Source organism: Hyla sarda, chromosome 10, assembly GCF_029499605.1.
Source record: "Hyla sarda isolate aHylSar1 chromosome 10, aHylSar1.hap1, whole genome shotgun sequence".
Classification (NCBI taxonomy): domain Eukaryota; kingdom Metazoa; phylum Chordata; class Amphibia; order Anura; family Hylidae; genus Hyla; species Hyla sarda.
Genome location: NC_079198.1, coordinates 94,889,332 through 94,902,570, shown reverse-complemented (window position 1 = coordinate 94,902,570; position 13,239 = coordinate 94,889,332). Strand labels below are relative to the sequence as shown.

At 41.6% G+C, this 13,239-nt stretch overlaps 1 protein-coding gene across 5 annotated transcripts; it reads right to left on the bottom strand.

The window, feature by feature from the left end:
• Positions 1–730: 730 nt before the first annotated feature.
• Positions 731–13,005, bottom strand: RNF223 (ring finger protein 223). Of its 5 annotated transcripts, XM_056542854.1 has the most exons (3): positions 7,743–7,898; positions 7,419–7,529; positions 731–2,413 (listed from the first exon to the last, which is right to left on the bottom strand). In XM_056542854.1, exons 2-3 carry the CDS (start codon positions 7,429–7,431, stop codon positions 1,749–1,751), a joined length of 678 nt encoding a protein of 225 aa, XP_056398829.1. In that variant the 5' UTR covers positions 7,432–7,529; positions 7,743–7,898; the 3' UTR covers positions 731–1,748. The 5 variants fall into 5 exon arrangements, with proteins under 5 accessions (XP_056398829.1, XP_056398831.1, XP_056398828.1 ...); XM_056542856.1 differs by lacking the exons at positions 7,419–7,529; positions 7,743–7,898 and adding an exon at positions 12,879–13,005; XM_056542853.1 differs by having other exon boundaries at positions 7,419–7,898.
• Between the last annotated feature and the right edge of the window lie 234 nt (positions 13,006–13,239).

The window sequence follows — 13,239 nt, the reverse complement described above, 5'->3', positions numbered from 1 at the left end:
GGCGTATTTTGCTGCGTATTTGCTGCGTATTTGGTGCTGCGTATTTTCCTACCCATTGACTTCAACAGAGAAAATAAAATACGCAGCAGCAAATACGCAGCAAATATGCCGTGTGGGAATGTACCCTAAATAAATATAAATATCTGAAATCAGTAGCAAAGTATGTGTGAACATACTCTTAAAGGACTTTTCTGCTCCTTGATGCTCACTTTTACCCTCTGCATGTCTTGGAGATATACCGTCCGAGACCAGAAGGGGACAGTGCCAAGTCGCAGTCATGTTATGCAGCTATAGGACATAATTTGCGGGCGTGGTTTTGACCACACGCAATAATTGGGACCTGGCCCCATCCACTCTGGTGTTGGAAGGTTTCTGGTGACCGGACAACCCCTAAAGGCTGGGTTTACACTAGTTGCTTTTTTTTTTATTTTTTAAAGTGTCACTGCAGTTTTTGAGCCAGAAGTGGATTCAAAAGGAATGGGAAATATAAAACGACTTGTACTTCTCCTTCCTTATGGGATCTACTTCTGGCTTTGGCTAAAAAACTTCAGTGGCAGTTTTCTGGAAAAAAAAAACTGGCAAGTGGAAATGCAGCCTTAGGGTAGGGTCACACGCATATTCACTGCATATTTCACACTGCAGAAAATCTACTGTGCAGCAGGAAATAGGCAACATATGTTGCTACAGGCAGACACATAGGGCTTTTCCGCGGCAGCCCTGTGTACGTAGTATGGTTTGGAGGCGCGCCCGCGCTTCACAGTCATGCCAGCGCACTGGACCTGCCTCCAAACCTCACTGCGCACAAAGGATTGTGTGTCTGCCTGTAGCAAAATAAGATGTGTATTTCACGCTGCCAGGCGGATTTTCTCCAGTGTGAAATATGCATCGTATACATAATTGATTGTCTGCAAGAAATGCCCCTTGTTCCCATGTGGATAGAAGGTTAAATTAGGTTTGATGTCCACATGTAGAAATGCCGCAACCAGAATTTATTTTTGAGTAATTTTTTGCATTTTGTTTAATCTAGGAGTTGCTTGACTTGTGTTTGGTAAAAATGCAAGACCCTTGGATAACAAACATATTTCATCTTAAATAAAAGTGTGGGGATTTTTATTGGTCCTGTTTGTTTCCTTTCACATTAGTATGCATTGTATTGTTCATACACGTGGTTCCTTTTATTTCTCCCTCCTCTACATCCTTTGGTCCTCCCAGCTTTTTCATTTTATATTAAATTTACAGGACTTAAAGCAATGAGAGTATGTTGTTTTATATTTATTTATTAATGAATTAAATAATTTGTCTATTAAACATTGTAGAAACTTTTTACATGTATACAAGAGACTTGGTTAATAACCTGACATTTCATTTCTAAACACTGATAAACTTTGCCTTGCATGTGACATAGACCGGGTTGTCTGTCAGTGCTTCTTCTTGAATTAATACTGCATTTTTTGACTGATATTTGAAAGCACAACCCATTGTTCTTGACACATGCATATACTATCTCCCACGTGGTCTCCTCTAGTGGCTGTGACCATGCTCTACCTCCGCATGAACTTCTGTCTGTATATCAACCCCATAAAGATATCCTGATTCAGTCTTTTGTTTGTTCCTTGCCTGGTTGCATAAAGACACATAGAAAGTGCATATGAAGGATGCATGTACTGTATCCAGCTGCTACAGGACACATGCATGTCACAGTGATTATTGTTCACACCCGTATCAGTCTTTACTTGAGTGTAGTCCTGTTAGTGTCCCCCGAATAAACCTTGTGTTACGAGTACAGAAGAGAGAGGCAACTTGGTGGGTGTGGACTCGGAGGTACATCGTAGGTTTCCTGTCTTCAAGATACACTGAACTGGCCATAGAAGGATACAAAACAAGATGATCACCATGAACGCAATAAGTAAAAGTCTTTTCCAGTCACTGCACCCACAACAAAATCTGTGGAATCCATTCCGGGGTCTTGGCACTTGGGGTTCCTCTTTTTTAGTCAACCCAATGTCAACGCATATGCATGGGTTTGATTCATTAGAATCAGGCTGTGGCTCCTGCTGGTAACAAAGTTTTGTCCCCTCAATCCAAACAGTCTCTTCATGTTGTAAATGGGGAGGTAGGTTAGACAGCATTTCTTTGCTTGTTTGTAGTCCCGGGACACCCTCCTCTGGGATTTGTGTGGGTTGCCTGCAGAAGGGGCACATGACTTTGTCCCGTTGGCTCTCCGGTGGTAGTGCTGCAACTAGTCTTGCGACGCACTCCAGGCAGAAGGTGTGTGAACACTGCAGGACCTTTGGCGTCTTGAATATGTTGTCGTAGCTGGTAAAACAGATGGAGCATTCAGGTCTGTTGTCCACATTTTCATCTGGCTCCATCTGTGTATGCCAGACTTCTGGAACTTCACCCATGGTTGCGCCTATAAAGACAAAGAGGACCATGTAAAAAATGATTTTTATTTTTTTGTAAACATATTGAAATATTGTATTTTATAATAAAATAGTTAATGTGTTTTGCTATAATCACCCTAGCTTTATTAGTATCTCCATGTACCAATCCCCCCCCTAGAAAACAATGCTCAGTGCCCTGAATGAGGTTAAGCTGCAATACCAGACATGGCCCATGCACAAGACTTGAGCTATTTCTGGTAATAAGGAGGCCCTCTTGTCTTCCCCTTTATAACTTCTTTAAAGGGGAACTTTGGTACATACGTTCTTATCCCCTATCCACAGGAAAAGGGCTCTTGGAAAAATAGCTGGATGTAATATCGCTAGTAATCATGACACTGTTCACCATAATTGGACTTGTGGGTGTGTGAAGTATGTGCAGTTGGTCATTATAGCAAATCAGGTTACACATTTTTCAAAAATCTCTAGTAGGAAATAACCCTCAGTTATTAAGCAAACAAGTAATGGTTATGAGGCACACGTTACGGTCATGTCCTACTAAATCACTACAGCTATCGGCTCTAAGCATAAATTAAAGGGGAACTCCAGTACATACATTGTTCTCCCCTATCCTGTCTGATCGTAGGGAGTCCAACCGCTGGGACCCCCCTGGTATCGCCTGCCCGGCACCCCGACTCTCCTTGTGCACCGGTAAAGCTGGTAGTACGGATTATAGTAGACCAATAGAAATTGGGCAATAGATTGCGGGGAATCCCATCGTTCAGACCCCCAGCGATCAGACACTTATCCCTTATCCTTTGGATAGTAAACAACAACTTATGTACCAGAGGTACCCTTTAATTTATGCTTTAAAACAGATAGCTGTAGTGATTCAACAGTGCCTGACCGTAACGTGTGCCTCATAACCATTACTTGTTTGCGATTTCCTATTATAGATTTTTGGGAAATCTGTAACCTGATTTCCTATAATGAGTCCAAATATAGAAGCTCTGGAGTGCAGTGTCATGATTGCTAGCGATATTACATCCAGGTATTTTCCCAGGAGCCTATTTCCTTGAACTGGAAATTGTCCCTTTATTTTGTAACAACAACAAAACGCACCTTTTGGATTGGGTAAAAGTTAGATTAATATTATATTGTCTTTTTATCACTATATGACACATACTTAAAGGGAAACCACACTTGATTAATCTGGGGCACACTAAACTGGGTGACCATCTTAATGATTCTCCTCTATTGGTTGTACTGCTATTTGATTGTTTTCTATTCTGAATTTATCATATATTCATATCCCGTCCCCCAACTAACTTTTTTCTCTGCACTTGCCTGACAGACAGTGGGCAGGATGTTTAAAAGTCCCGGGCAATCTCTGCAGATTAAAGGGGATATCTAGGAAAAAAAACTATATATACACACACACACACACACTATATATATATATATATATATATATATATATATATATATATATATATATATATATATATATATTATCTATATCTCTCAACTGGCTCCAGAAGTTAAACAGATTTGTAAATTACTTCTATTAAAAAATCTTAATCCTTTCAGTACTTATGAGCTTCTGAAGTTGAGTTGTTCTTTTCTTTCTAAGTGCTCTCTGATGACACCTGTCTCGGGAACCGCCCGGTTTAGAAGCAAATCCCCATAGCAAACCTATTCTGCTCTGTGCAGTCCCCGAGACAAGCAGAGATGTCAGCAGAGAGCACTGTTGCCAGACAGAAAACAACTCAACTTCAGCAGCTGATAATTATTGAAAGGATTAAGATTTTTTTTTAATAGAAGTAATTTACAAATCTGTTTAACTTTCTGGAGCCAGTTGATATACATTTTTTTTTCCTGGAATACCCCTTTAACACGACGTACCATAAACTTGGTGCAAACCCACCCTCACATAAGAGGGTGCATTAGGGTTGATTTAACTCTATATTTTTAGTTGACATATAAGTAACGTGTACTGAATTCCTTCCAATATATGTCCAGCCATACACAGCTACGACACGTGAAACCGAGTAAGATGTGTGACTCGTGTCTGGAATTAATTTGCATCATTTGGTTAAACAGGAATTAATATGTAATGTTTATACAAATATTGATGCCTTGTAGAGTCTATAGTATATTTATTGTTACAGCTTAGGTTGTGTTATCCCTTCTTACATCCGCCATAATTATTATGTGCGGTTTATGTGAGTTGTAAAACAGGCGGTGAGTCTCCTTGTAGACTATCCAGCGTGTTCGGAGTAAACCGCGTTTATAACATTTGTCACTTTTAATCTGTGTTTTTGCTTTAGTTGGTGCCTGGAGGACAGATGGGGATTATCAGACTAAAAGGTAGCAAAATAGTGTATATAATTTGGTTTGTTACCAGTGTTGTACCTCTATAGGGCAACAGCCAGGGGTTATGTGCTGGGAATTGACAATGGGCGCATTATTTTGTTGGTAAATTGTGCACCCATTGGCCCATGGTTTCATCCATGTTGCGTCACCCTTAGGGTCATTTCACACGGTGGAGTTCTGCTTGGGGAATTCCACCTCAAGTTAATGCCCAGAGACTTCTATGGGATTCCGCACTCCCATTTACACTTCTGAAATTGCGCAAGCGGAATTTCAGAAGTGTGAATGGGAGTGCGGAATCCCATAGAAGTCTATGGGCTTTAATTTGAGGTGGCATTCCGCCGTGTGAATAGACCTTAAGAATCGATCATTTAAAAAAAAAAAACGTAATAGGAGTAGCAGAGCTGGTTTTTATTTTTAATTTTTTCTCCCCCCATTAAAACAATTTTATTATCTGTTTAACTGCTAGGACCCCATCTGCTCGCATGAATGGAGGTCCTAAATGTCCTTGTCTGAATAAAGTGACAGCCAAGTATGTGCACTGCCACTCATATAAAAAAAAGCTTTGGCCTGGAATACCCCTTTAAAAGTTTGAATATCAACTGGCTCCGGAAAGTTAAACAGATTTGTAAATTACTTTGATTAAAAAAAATCTTAATCCTTGCAATAGTTATTAGCTTCTGAAGTTGAGTAGTTTTTTTTTTTTTTTTCTGTCTAACTGCTTTCTGATGACTCGCGTCCCGGGAGCTGTGCAGTTCCTATGGGGATATTCTCCCAGCATGCACAGCTCCCGGGACGTGACATCATCATTGAGCAGTTAGACAGAAAACTTCAGAAGCTAATAACTATTGGAAGGATTAAGATTTTTTAATAGAAGTAATTTAAAAATCTGTTTAACTTTCCAGAGCCAGTTGATATATATAAAAAAAAGTTTTGGCCTGGAATGCCCCTTTAAGTTTAGTAAAATACCCAACTTTCTTCGACAGTCCAATAGAGTTCGAATGGGGGCATTGTCTGCCCGTAGTGATAGCTCTAAGGTAAGATAATTTTTGCTTTCCTGCAGTTCTATGTAAATGCTTAAATGATTTCCCATTGTCTGTCTCAGCTCTGCTACTCTGCTATATATATATATATATATATATATATATATATATATATATATATATTCAGTATGTAGTTGGGTCACTATTTTATTAGCCCAACTTCAATATCAGCTGCACAATCAGTACAGAAAACACAGGCTCCAAATGTTCTAGAACAACTATAGCCATGAGCGTAACCTACAGTACAATGGTGCAATATACACCTAAATAATAACAGCATTTACCAGTACTAGACCTACCCTGTCACTCGAACAACAGGGCTCTGTTCTGGGAAGCCATGACCTAGTCTATGAAAAAACAGAACTAATAATACGGAAGCGCATAACTTGTTCGCTCGGCATCACATGGCTGTGTAGGACGGTTTCTTGGACATTTTACACTGGCATAAGTAGAAAATGACTGTGCAGTGAGTCTACAGCAGGATGACATAGTTGTCCTATTAACGTGGTGAGGTTCTTACATAAGTATTAAGTAGATTCCTGGGTAATAGCACGTGGATATGAGCGTCAGCGCAGTCATGTGATCCCAGGACGTAGCCGCACATGTCTGTGTCTACACTCGGCATCTCTCAACACAACCTCATCAGCAGGGGGAGAGGGGCAGACACCGACATCATCATCCTCATCAGCTGCTGACAAAGGGGCTTTTATGTCACCGCGGAAAAACATAGTGCATGCTCTTGTTCCTTGCCTGCATATTAATAAAGGGGGTCTGACATGGCGACACCTACAATCCCAACTCTTCTTGACCATTGGGGTCTCAAAATAGTAGGAAATGGAAATTGGTGCAGAGGTTTGTGGTTTCACCAAGGCCCTCAACCCAGTGGGGCTCTGAAGGCACCAATATGAATTACTAAAGTTAATTGGGAGGCCCATAGACATAACATTGGAACTCATGACCCTCATTTGATCTATCAACTTTCTGTCTCCTGTCTTCCTAGAACAGACAACCTTCGGCAGCATTTTGGCTGTAAGAGCATCATGGGAGATAAAGTCCAATGTTGCCTATGCCTGGTCTAAAAAGTAAATAACTGGAAGCAATCTCTCACCCACTGTGTGAATTAGTCCTTTCCTTCTGCATATATCAGGAGTGCCTGGGTTAAACGGCACCATAGAAGGCTTCAAAGAAAACATGCAGGATCCAGCTCCTCCAATCTATATATTTGACACTCTAACGCATTTTGGACTTGTTCACATCATAATCATTATGCTCTGAAGAAGAACACAAGTCCAAAACATGTCAGGAGTTATTTTTTTTCCTTTTATTTATGTATATGTGCATCATGTTCTTATGGAATAAAGTTGCTTTATAACCTTAAAGTTGGTGGATCTTTGGACCTTTTATTCTTTTCTTGTCTATTTATCTAAGCGTTTCCCAACTTGTGTCTTCAGCTGTTGCGAAACCACAACTCCCAGCATGCTAGGTGTTGTAATTTTGCAACAGCTGCGGGCACACTGGTTGGGAAACACTTGTCTGTCTCAAATCTAATGCATGTCATTCTATACTGTTCCTATTATTTATTATAAATTTTATTTTTATTTTTTTGCAATGTCAGTCTCACCAGCAGAGGGCATTTATCCCATTGCTTCTCTTCCTCTCTCTTTTCTATGATGTAACACTTCCCTGACCGATACTTGCTGGTTTCTCTGACAATAAAGTTAGTGTACGATTTCTACAAGGAACAAAAAAAACAAAGTCCATTTTAATCCGCCGACCCCGGGACCCCAATATCGGTTAACACACTGGTCATCTGATAGATATCTCAGCATGGTACGTGTAGTTAAGTGCCCTGTAAAATCTAGTTTTAAGGCAAAATTAAGTCCCGCAGCTAAACATACAGTCACTTTATGTGTCTTTATTGACCCTTTATAGCACAAGAAATTACCCGTGAGATCTCCTCGGTAATGGGTAAATATAATGAAATGGCTTATTTCATGCGCCGCTCGTAATGTGGATTTTCTAATGAATGCATATATTATTAGAGCCGGACGGGATTTAATAGGCCCATGCGAGTTCTGTGAATAGACGGATCAATGGCAACACATAGGGGGAGATTTATCAAAACCTGTCTAGAGGAGAAGTTGCTGAGTTGCCCATAGCAACCAATCAGATTGCTTCTTTCATTTCTGAAAAGGCCTCTGAAAAATGAAAGAAGTGATCTGATTGGTTGCTATGGGCAACCTCGGCAACTTTTCCTCTGGACAGGTTTTGATAAATCTCCCCCTGTATATTGATTTAGTAAAGTTGCGGATAGACCCGGTCAGTATATGCCCTCACTTCTGATGCCAGGGGGGGTGCCAACAGGCCACACAGTTCTGGTCAGTGTTTCCCAACCAGGGTGCCTCCAGCTGTTGCAAAACTACAACTCCCAGCATGCCACACAGTTCTGGTCAGTGTTTCCCAACCAGGGTGCCTCCAGCTGTTGCAAAACTACAACTCCCAGCATGCCACACAGTTCTGGTCAGTGTTTCCCAACCAGGGTGCCTCCAGCTGTTGCAAAACGACAACTCCCAGCATGCCACACAGTTCTGGTCAGTGTTTCCCAACCAGGGTGCCTCCAGCTGTTGCAAAACTACAACTCCCAGCATGCCACACAGTTCTGGTCAGTGTTTCCCAACCAGGGTGCCTCCAGCTGTTGCAAAACTACAACTCCCAGCATGCCACACAGTTCTGGTCAGTGTTTCCCTACCAGGGTGCCTCCAGCTGTTGCAAAACTACAACTCCCAGCATGCCCGGACAGCCGAAGGCTGTCCGGGCATGCTGGGAGTTGTAGTTTTGCAACAGCTGGAGGCACCCTGGTTGGAAAACACTTGCCTTGGTATTTGATACAGAGCTGGGCACCTGACTAGATTCCTTACCCCAGAAGTCACTATCAGTATGTATTGGGTCTGACTAGATGCCACGTATAATTAGTGACCGGTAAAATGCCTTTGTTTTCATGAGAAGACGGTCGAAAACCAGCAGAAGGCTGCCAGCCCGGCAGTGAATACTGGTAGCTGTCTCGTCTAAACTGGTTCTAAGGCATTCGTTCCACAGTCACAATAGGCGACGAGAGCTGATGGGAGGTGCCCGTTGAGTTTCATTATCGGGCGGGACACCGTTAAATGCGACGGACGAATAAAGCATTAACCCTTCGCTGTAAAGCATACCAAATACTCAAGAAATAAGGCAATGACATGAGGCATAAAAGTCCTCTGCCTACAGTTACTAATCTATAAAGTACAATAACAACTGCATTGATATGAGTAGTTTTCAGTACTGATACAGATCCAGTTAAGCATAGTTAGGCTATGTTCACACGGCGGAATTCCGCAGGTATATGTTCTGCTCGGAAATTCCGCTGCAGCAGAGTCCTGTTCGTTTCAATAGGATTCTGCTGCACTGTGCACACGGTGGAATTTCCACAGCAGACTTTTTTTTTTCTCTGATTCTGGATTCTGCTAGAAAATGCATTGCTGTCTATGGAAGCATCGCCAGAACTTGCAAATGTGCGGAATGTCTGCCCGTGTTTTCCGGACCTCGTGGAATTTCCCAGCGGAATACGGCAGAAAAAGTTCCACCCGGAAATTCCATTGTTTTCAATAACATTCTGCTGTACTGTGCACATGGCAGAATTTCCACGCCAAAAACATCTGGTGCGGAAATTCCAATTACGGTCTCAGAAAGAATTGCAAATTTTTGGAAATAGTTTTTTTTAACCGAGTCTGCAGAATTTTATAGAGGCAGAATTCTATGTCCGAGCGGTCCTAGCGCCGACTGATGGCCGATCATTATGCTACGTGAAGATAGTCTGGGGGGGGGGGGGGTCGTCTAGGCACGTTTTGTCTCATTGCAGTAAGGAAGATTCTGATGACAGCTTCCGATATGAAAGACAAAGAAGGGGTATGGCACTCATAAATGCTGCGGCCCCTTCTTTTTTTTAACAACTGGTGGTGGGTTTTCATTTTCTCTGGCATGATTTATGGGCCCATGCATACTACGGAATTTGCTCGTAGAGATTCCATGTGCACCAGCGGAATCAGCACTCCTGTCCACACGCACATTAGGTGCCAACCCCATTGAGAAAAATGCAGAGCCGGGAGCAATTATATTCTGCAGTGTGTGCAGAGGAGCAGATTCCTAATGAAAACAATAGGAGGCTGCTACAAGCGGAATTCCAGGTGGAAATTAAGTAGTGTGTATGGGACCTAAAAGGCTGTATGGGCATGCTAGGAGTTGCAGTTCTGCAACAGCTGGAGGCACCCTGGTTGGGAAACACTGCTTTTAAGGCTATGTTGTATGTATATTTTCCTAAGCAATGTTACATGTCGGCTACATATACAGATATGTCGTACATTAAAGATGTTAGATAAATTTGGGCTGCTACGGTACTACGCCCAGCTTGATGCACAAGTTAATGGGGAGCTTTAAAAAGCTGTCCCTCTAACAGTACGAGGCGCATTCCTAGAGATCCAAAACAAGGCCGGTTTTATTAGGATTGTGTCTCTATTTATACACAGCACCACACCTCCGATAAAACTTCGCACACACCCCAGAAATAAACCGCGCTTCACATATGTTGTGCAAAACAGGATCAGTAGAACATGTCCACAGGGCAAGAGGCAAGCGCTGCCCCATCCGAAGCTACCTCCTCCACGAACACAGAAAAATGCTAAGACTCCGATGAGTAACAAGTCCTCGAGTGGAAGAATGACTAAGAATTCCATAGATCTGCATCTTATTCACTGTACACTGTCATCTCTGAAACTACTACTCCATCATTCCTGGTTGATGAAGAAAACATTCAGTCATGACAATGTAGTACTCCATGTACTCCAGTGTAGGTATCAGGGAGGCATGTGGATTCCACCAGGCAATACTCATACTGTACATCACAGATGATCTGTCCCATAGAAGATCAAGGGCCAAAACCCAGGGGCCCCAGGACCTTTCCTTCCAACTAGAGCCACATTATACAATAGGATAGAGAATGGCAGAAAAAGTAATTTCTTAAAGGAGTTATCCAGGAAAAAACTTTTTGTTATAGATCAACTGGCTCGAGAAAGTTAAACAGATTAGTAAATTACTTCTATTAAAAAAAATCTTAATCCTTTCAGTACTTATGAGCTTCTGAAGTTAGTTTGTTCTCTTCTGTCTAAGTGCTCTCTGATGACGTGTTTCGGGAACCGTCCAGTTTAGAAAAGGTTTGCTATGGGGATTTGCTTCTAAACTGGGCGGTTCCCGAGACACGTGTCATCAGAGAGCACTTAGACAGAAAAGAACAACCTTAACTTCAGAAGCTCATAAGTACTGAAAGGATTAAGAATTTTTAATAGAAGTAATTTACAAATCTGTTTAACTTTCTGGAGCCAGTTGATAAATATAAAAAGGTTTTTTTTTCTGGAATACCCCTTTAATAACTTATTACTCATGATATACCAGCGGGCCATTCATATACGACAGGACACCAATTAATACTGGAATAGTCATAGTGGTTCCCAACCAGGGTGCCAGTGAGTAGCCTCTGGCTGTCCGGGCATGCTGGGAGTTCTAGTTTTGCAACAGCGGAAGGCACACCGGTTAGGAAACCCTGGTCTATAAAGAAGAGCCTGGTATAAATTGTATTAGCGGAATTGCCATTCAAGCAGTTGTCTGATTTAACGAATGTTCCGCTATCACCAAATGTGACGTTTCTCTATAAAACCGCTTGCGTTGTATAATAATGATTGCATTGTGCTGCATGTGTTGTAGTATCATTGTATGTGCAATGCTCTGAAAAGAAAATGAAGCCTATTGCTCTTCATTTCATAATATAAAGCAAAAAAAAAATTAAAAATACTTATAGGATTAAAAAATGTATAAAAAAATGTACATTAAATGCAATAGTAGATCAACTAAAAAACCCATAAATAAATCTATTTATAAATTCAAATGACGTATTAATATTATACTACAGAAGTCTAAAGCAAAAGAAAAAAAAAAAAAAACATGAACTTGTTTCTGTACAGTTATACAGTGATCCCTCAACTTACAATGGCCTCAACATACAATAGTTTCAACATACAATGGTCTTTTCTGGACCATTGTAAGTTGAAACCAGACTCAACATACAATGCTACGGACAGTCCAGATCTGTGAAACGTGTCAATGGCCGGAAGAACTGACCAATCAGAATGGGCATTCACTGGTAAAACACCTGTATCACTGAAGTGTATGCACTGACTGGGGTCTGGTAGCGCCCCCTACAGTACAGGAAGGTATTGCATGTTCTGTACTCTTTACCTGTTCCAGGGATAGTTGCTCCTTTGGACACCGGGTAAGGGCGGCTCCATGTTACTTTTTTCGGACATTGCATGTTCTGTACAGGACACTGAAGAAGCTACTGTCATCTACATAGACCAGTGCTTCCCAAGCAGGGTGCCCCCAGCTGTTGCAAAACTACAACTCCCAGCATGCCTGGACAGCCTTTGGCTGTCCGGGCATGCTGGGAGTTGTAGTTTTGCAACAGCTGGAGGCTCCCTGCTTGGGAAACACTGACATAGACAGTAATTTACAGCTCCCAGAAGATCTTTCTTACCTTTATATGTAAGGATTTGCTTCATCTATATTAATTATCTACTTATTTTTCTTTAATCCTCACTTTTTCCTATTTTTGGATGACATTTTGGTGCCTTAAGAACCAATTACCCGGTTTCCATAGAGTTCTGGTCTCAACATACAACGGTTTCAACATACAATGGTCGTCCCGGAACCAATTAATATTGTAACTTGAGGGACCACTGTACAGATGTTAACATAGAATGTGTCGACAGATAAGAACGACTGAGCCCCTCTAGTCTGCCCAATATCCTGAATACTATGCCTATCCCATGCATGCTTAAACGCCTCCACTGTATTTGCAGCTACTGTTTTTGCCCCCTTTAGGGTGACTGAGGCATCTAAGTGGTTTGATAAATTAGGATAAAGCCCTAAAATGATCTGCAGTTCTACATTTAACACTTTGGGAAACGATCTGTGCTCAATGAGTTTTTGATGAACTTACCAGAAGTTTTCCCGCAGGTCCTGAAGATATTTTATATTCCAGTAATGAGATGCACAGCCAGGCTGGAGGTACTGTGCGATGGCTCCTCACTTTACACTCCCTCCCAGTTATCCTCAGTCAGTAGTGAGCAGATTGTACTGTAGTAGACTGGTAACTCCTCTGCTGTCAGGTGCTTATGTAGCTTCAATGAGCTAGGTGAGTCAGGGAGGGTGTTCCCTCATACCTCTGGCACTAGAAGGAATCTCGGGCAGGATTTCTAAGAAGCTGCTTATTGGCGGAGAGCCGCTGTTTGTGTTCTTCTCTATGTTAATCAGCTACTATGTGGTTCTTAAGGAACAGCCCATTACTTAGAAGAAAGGTG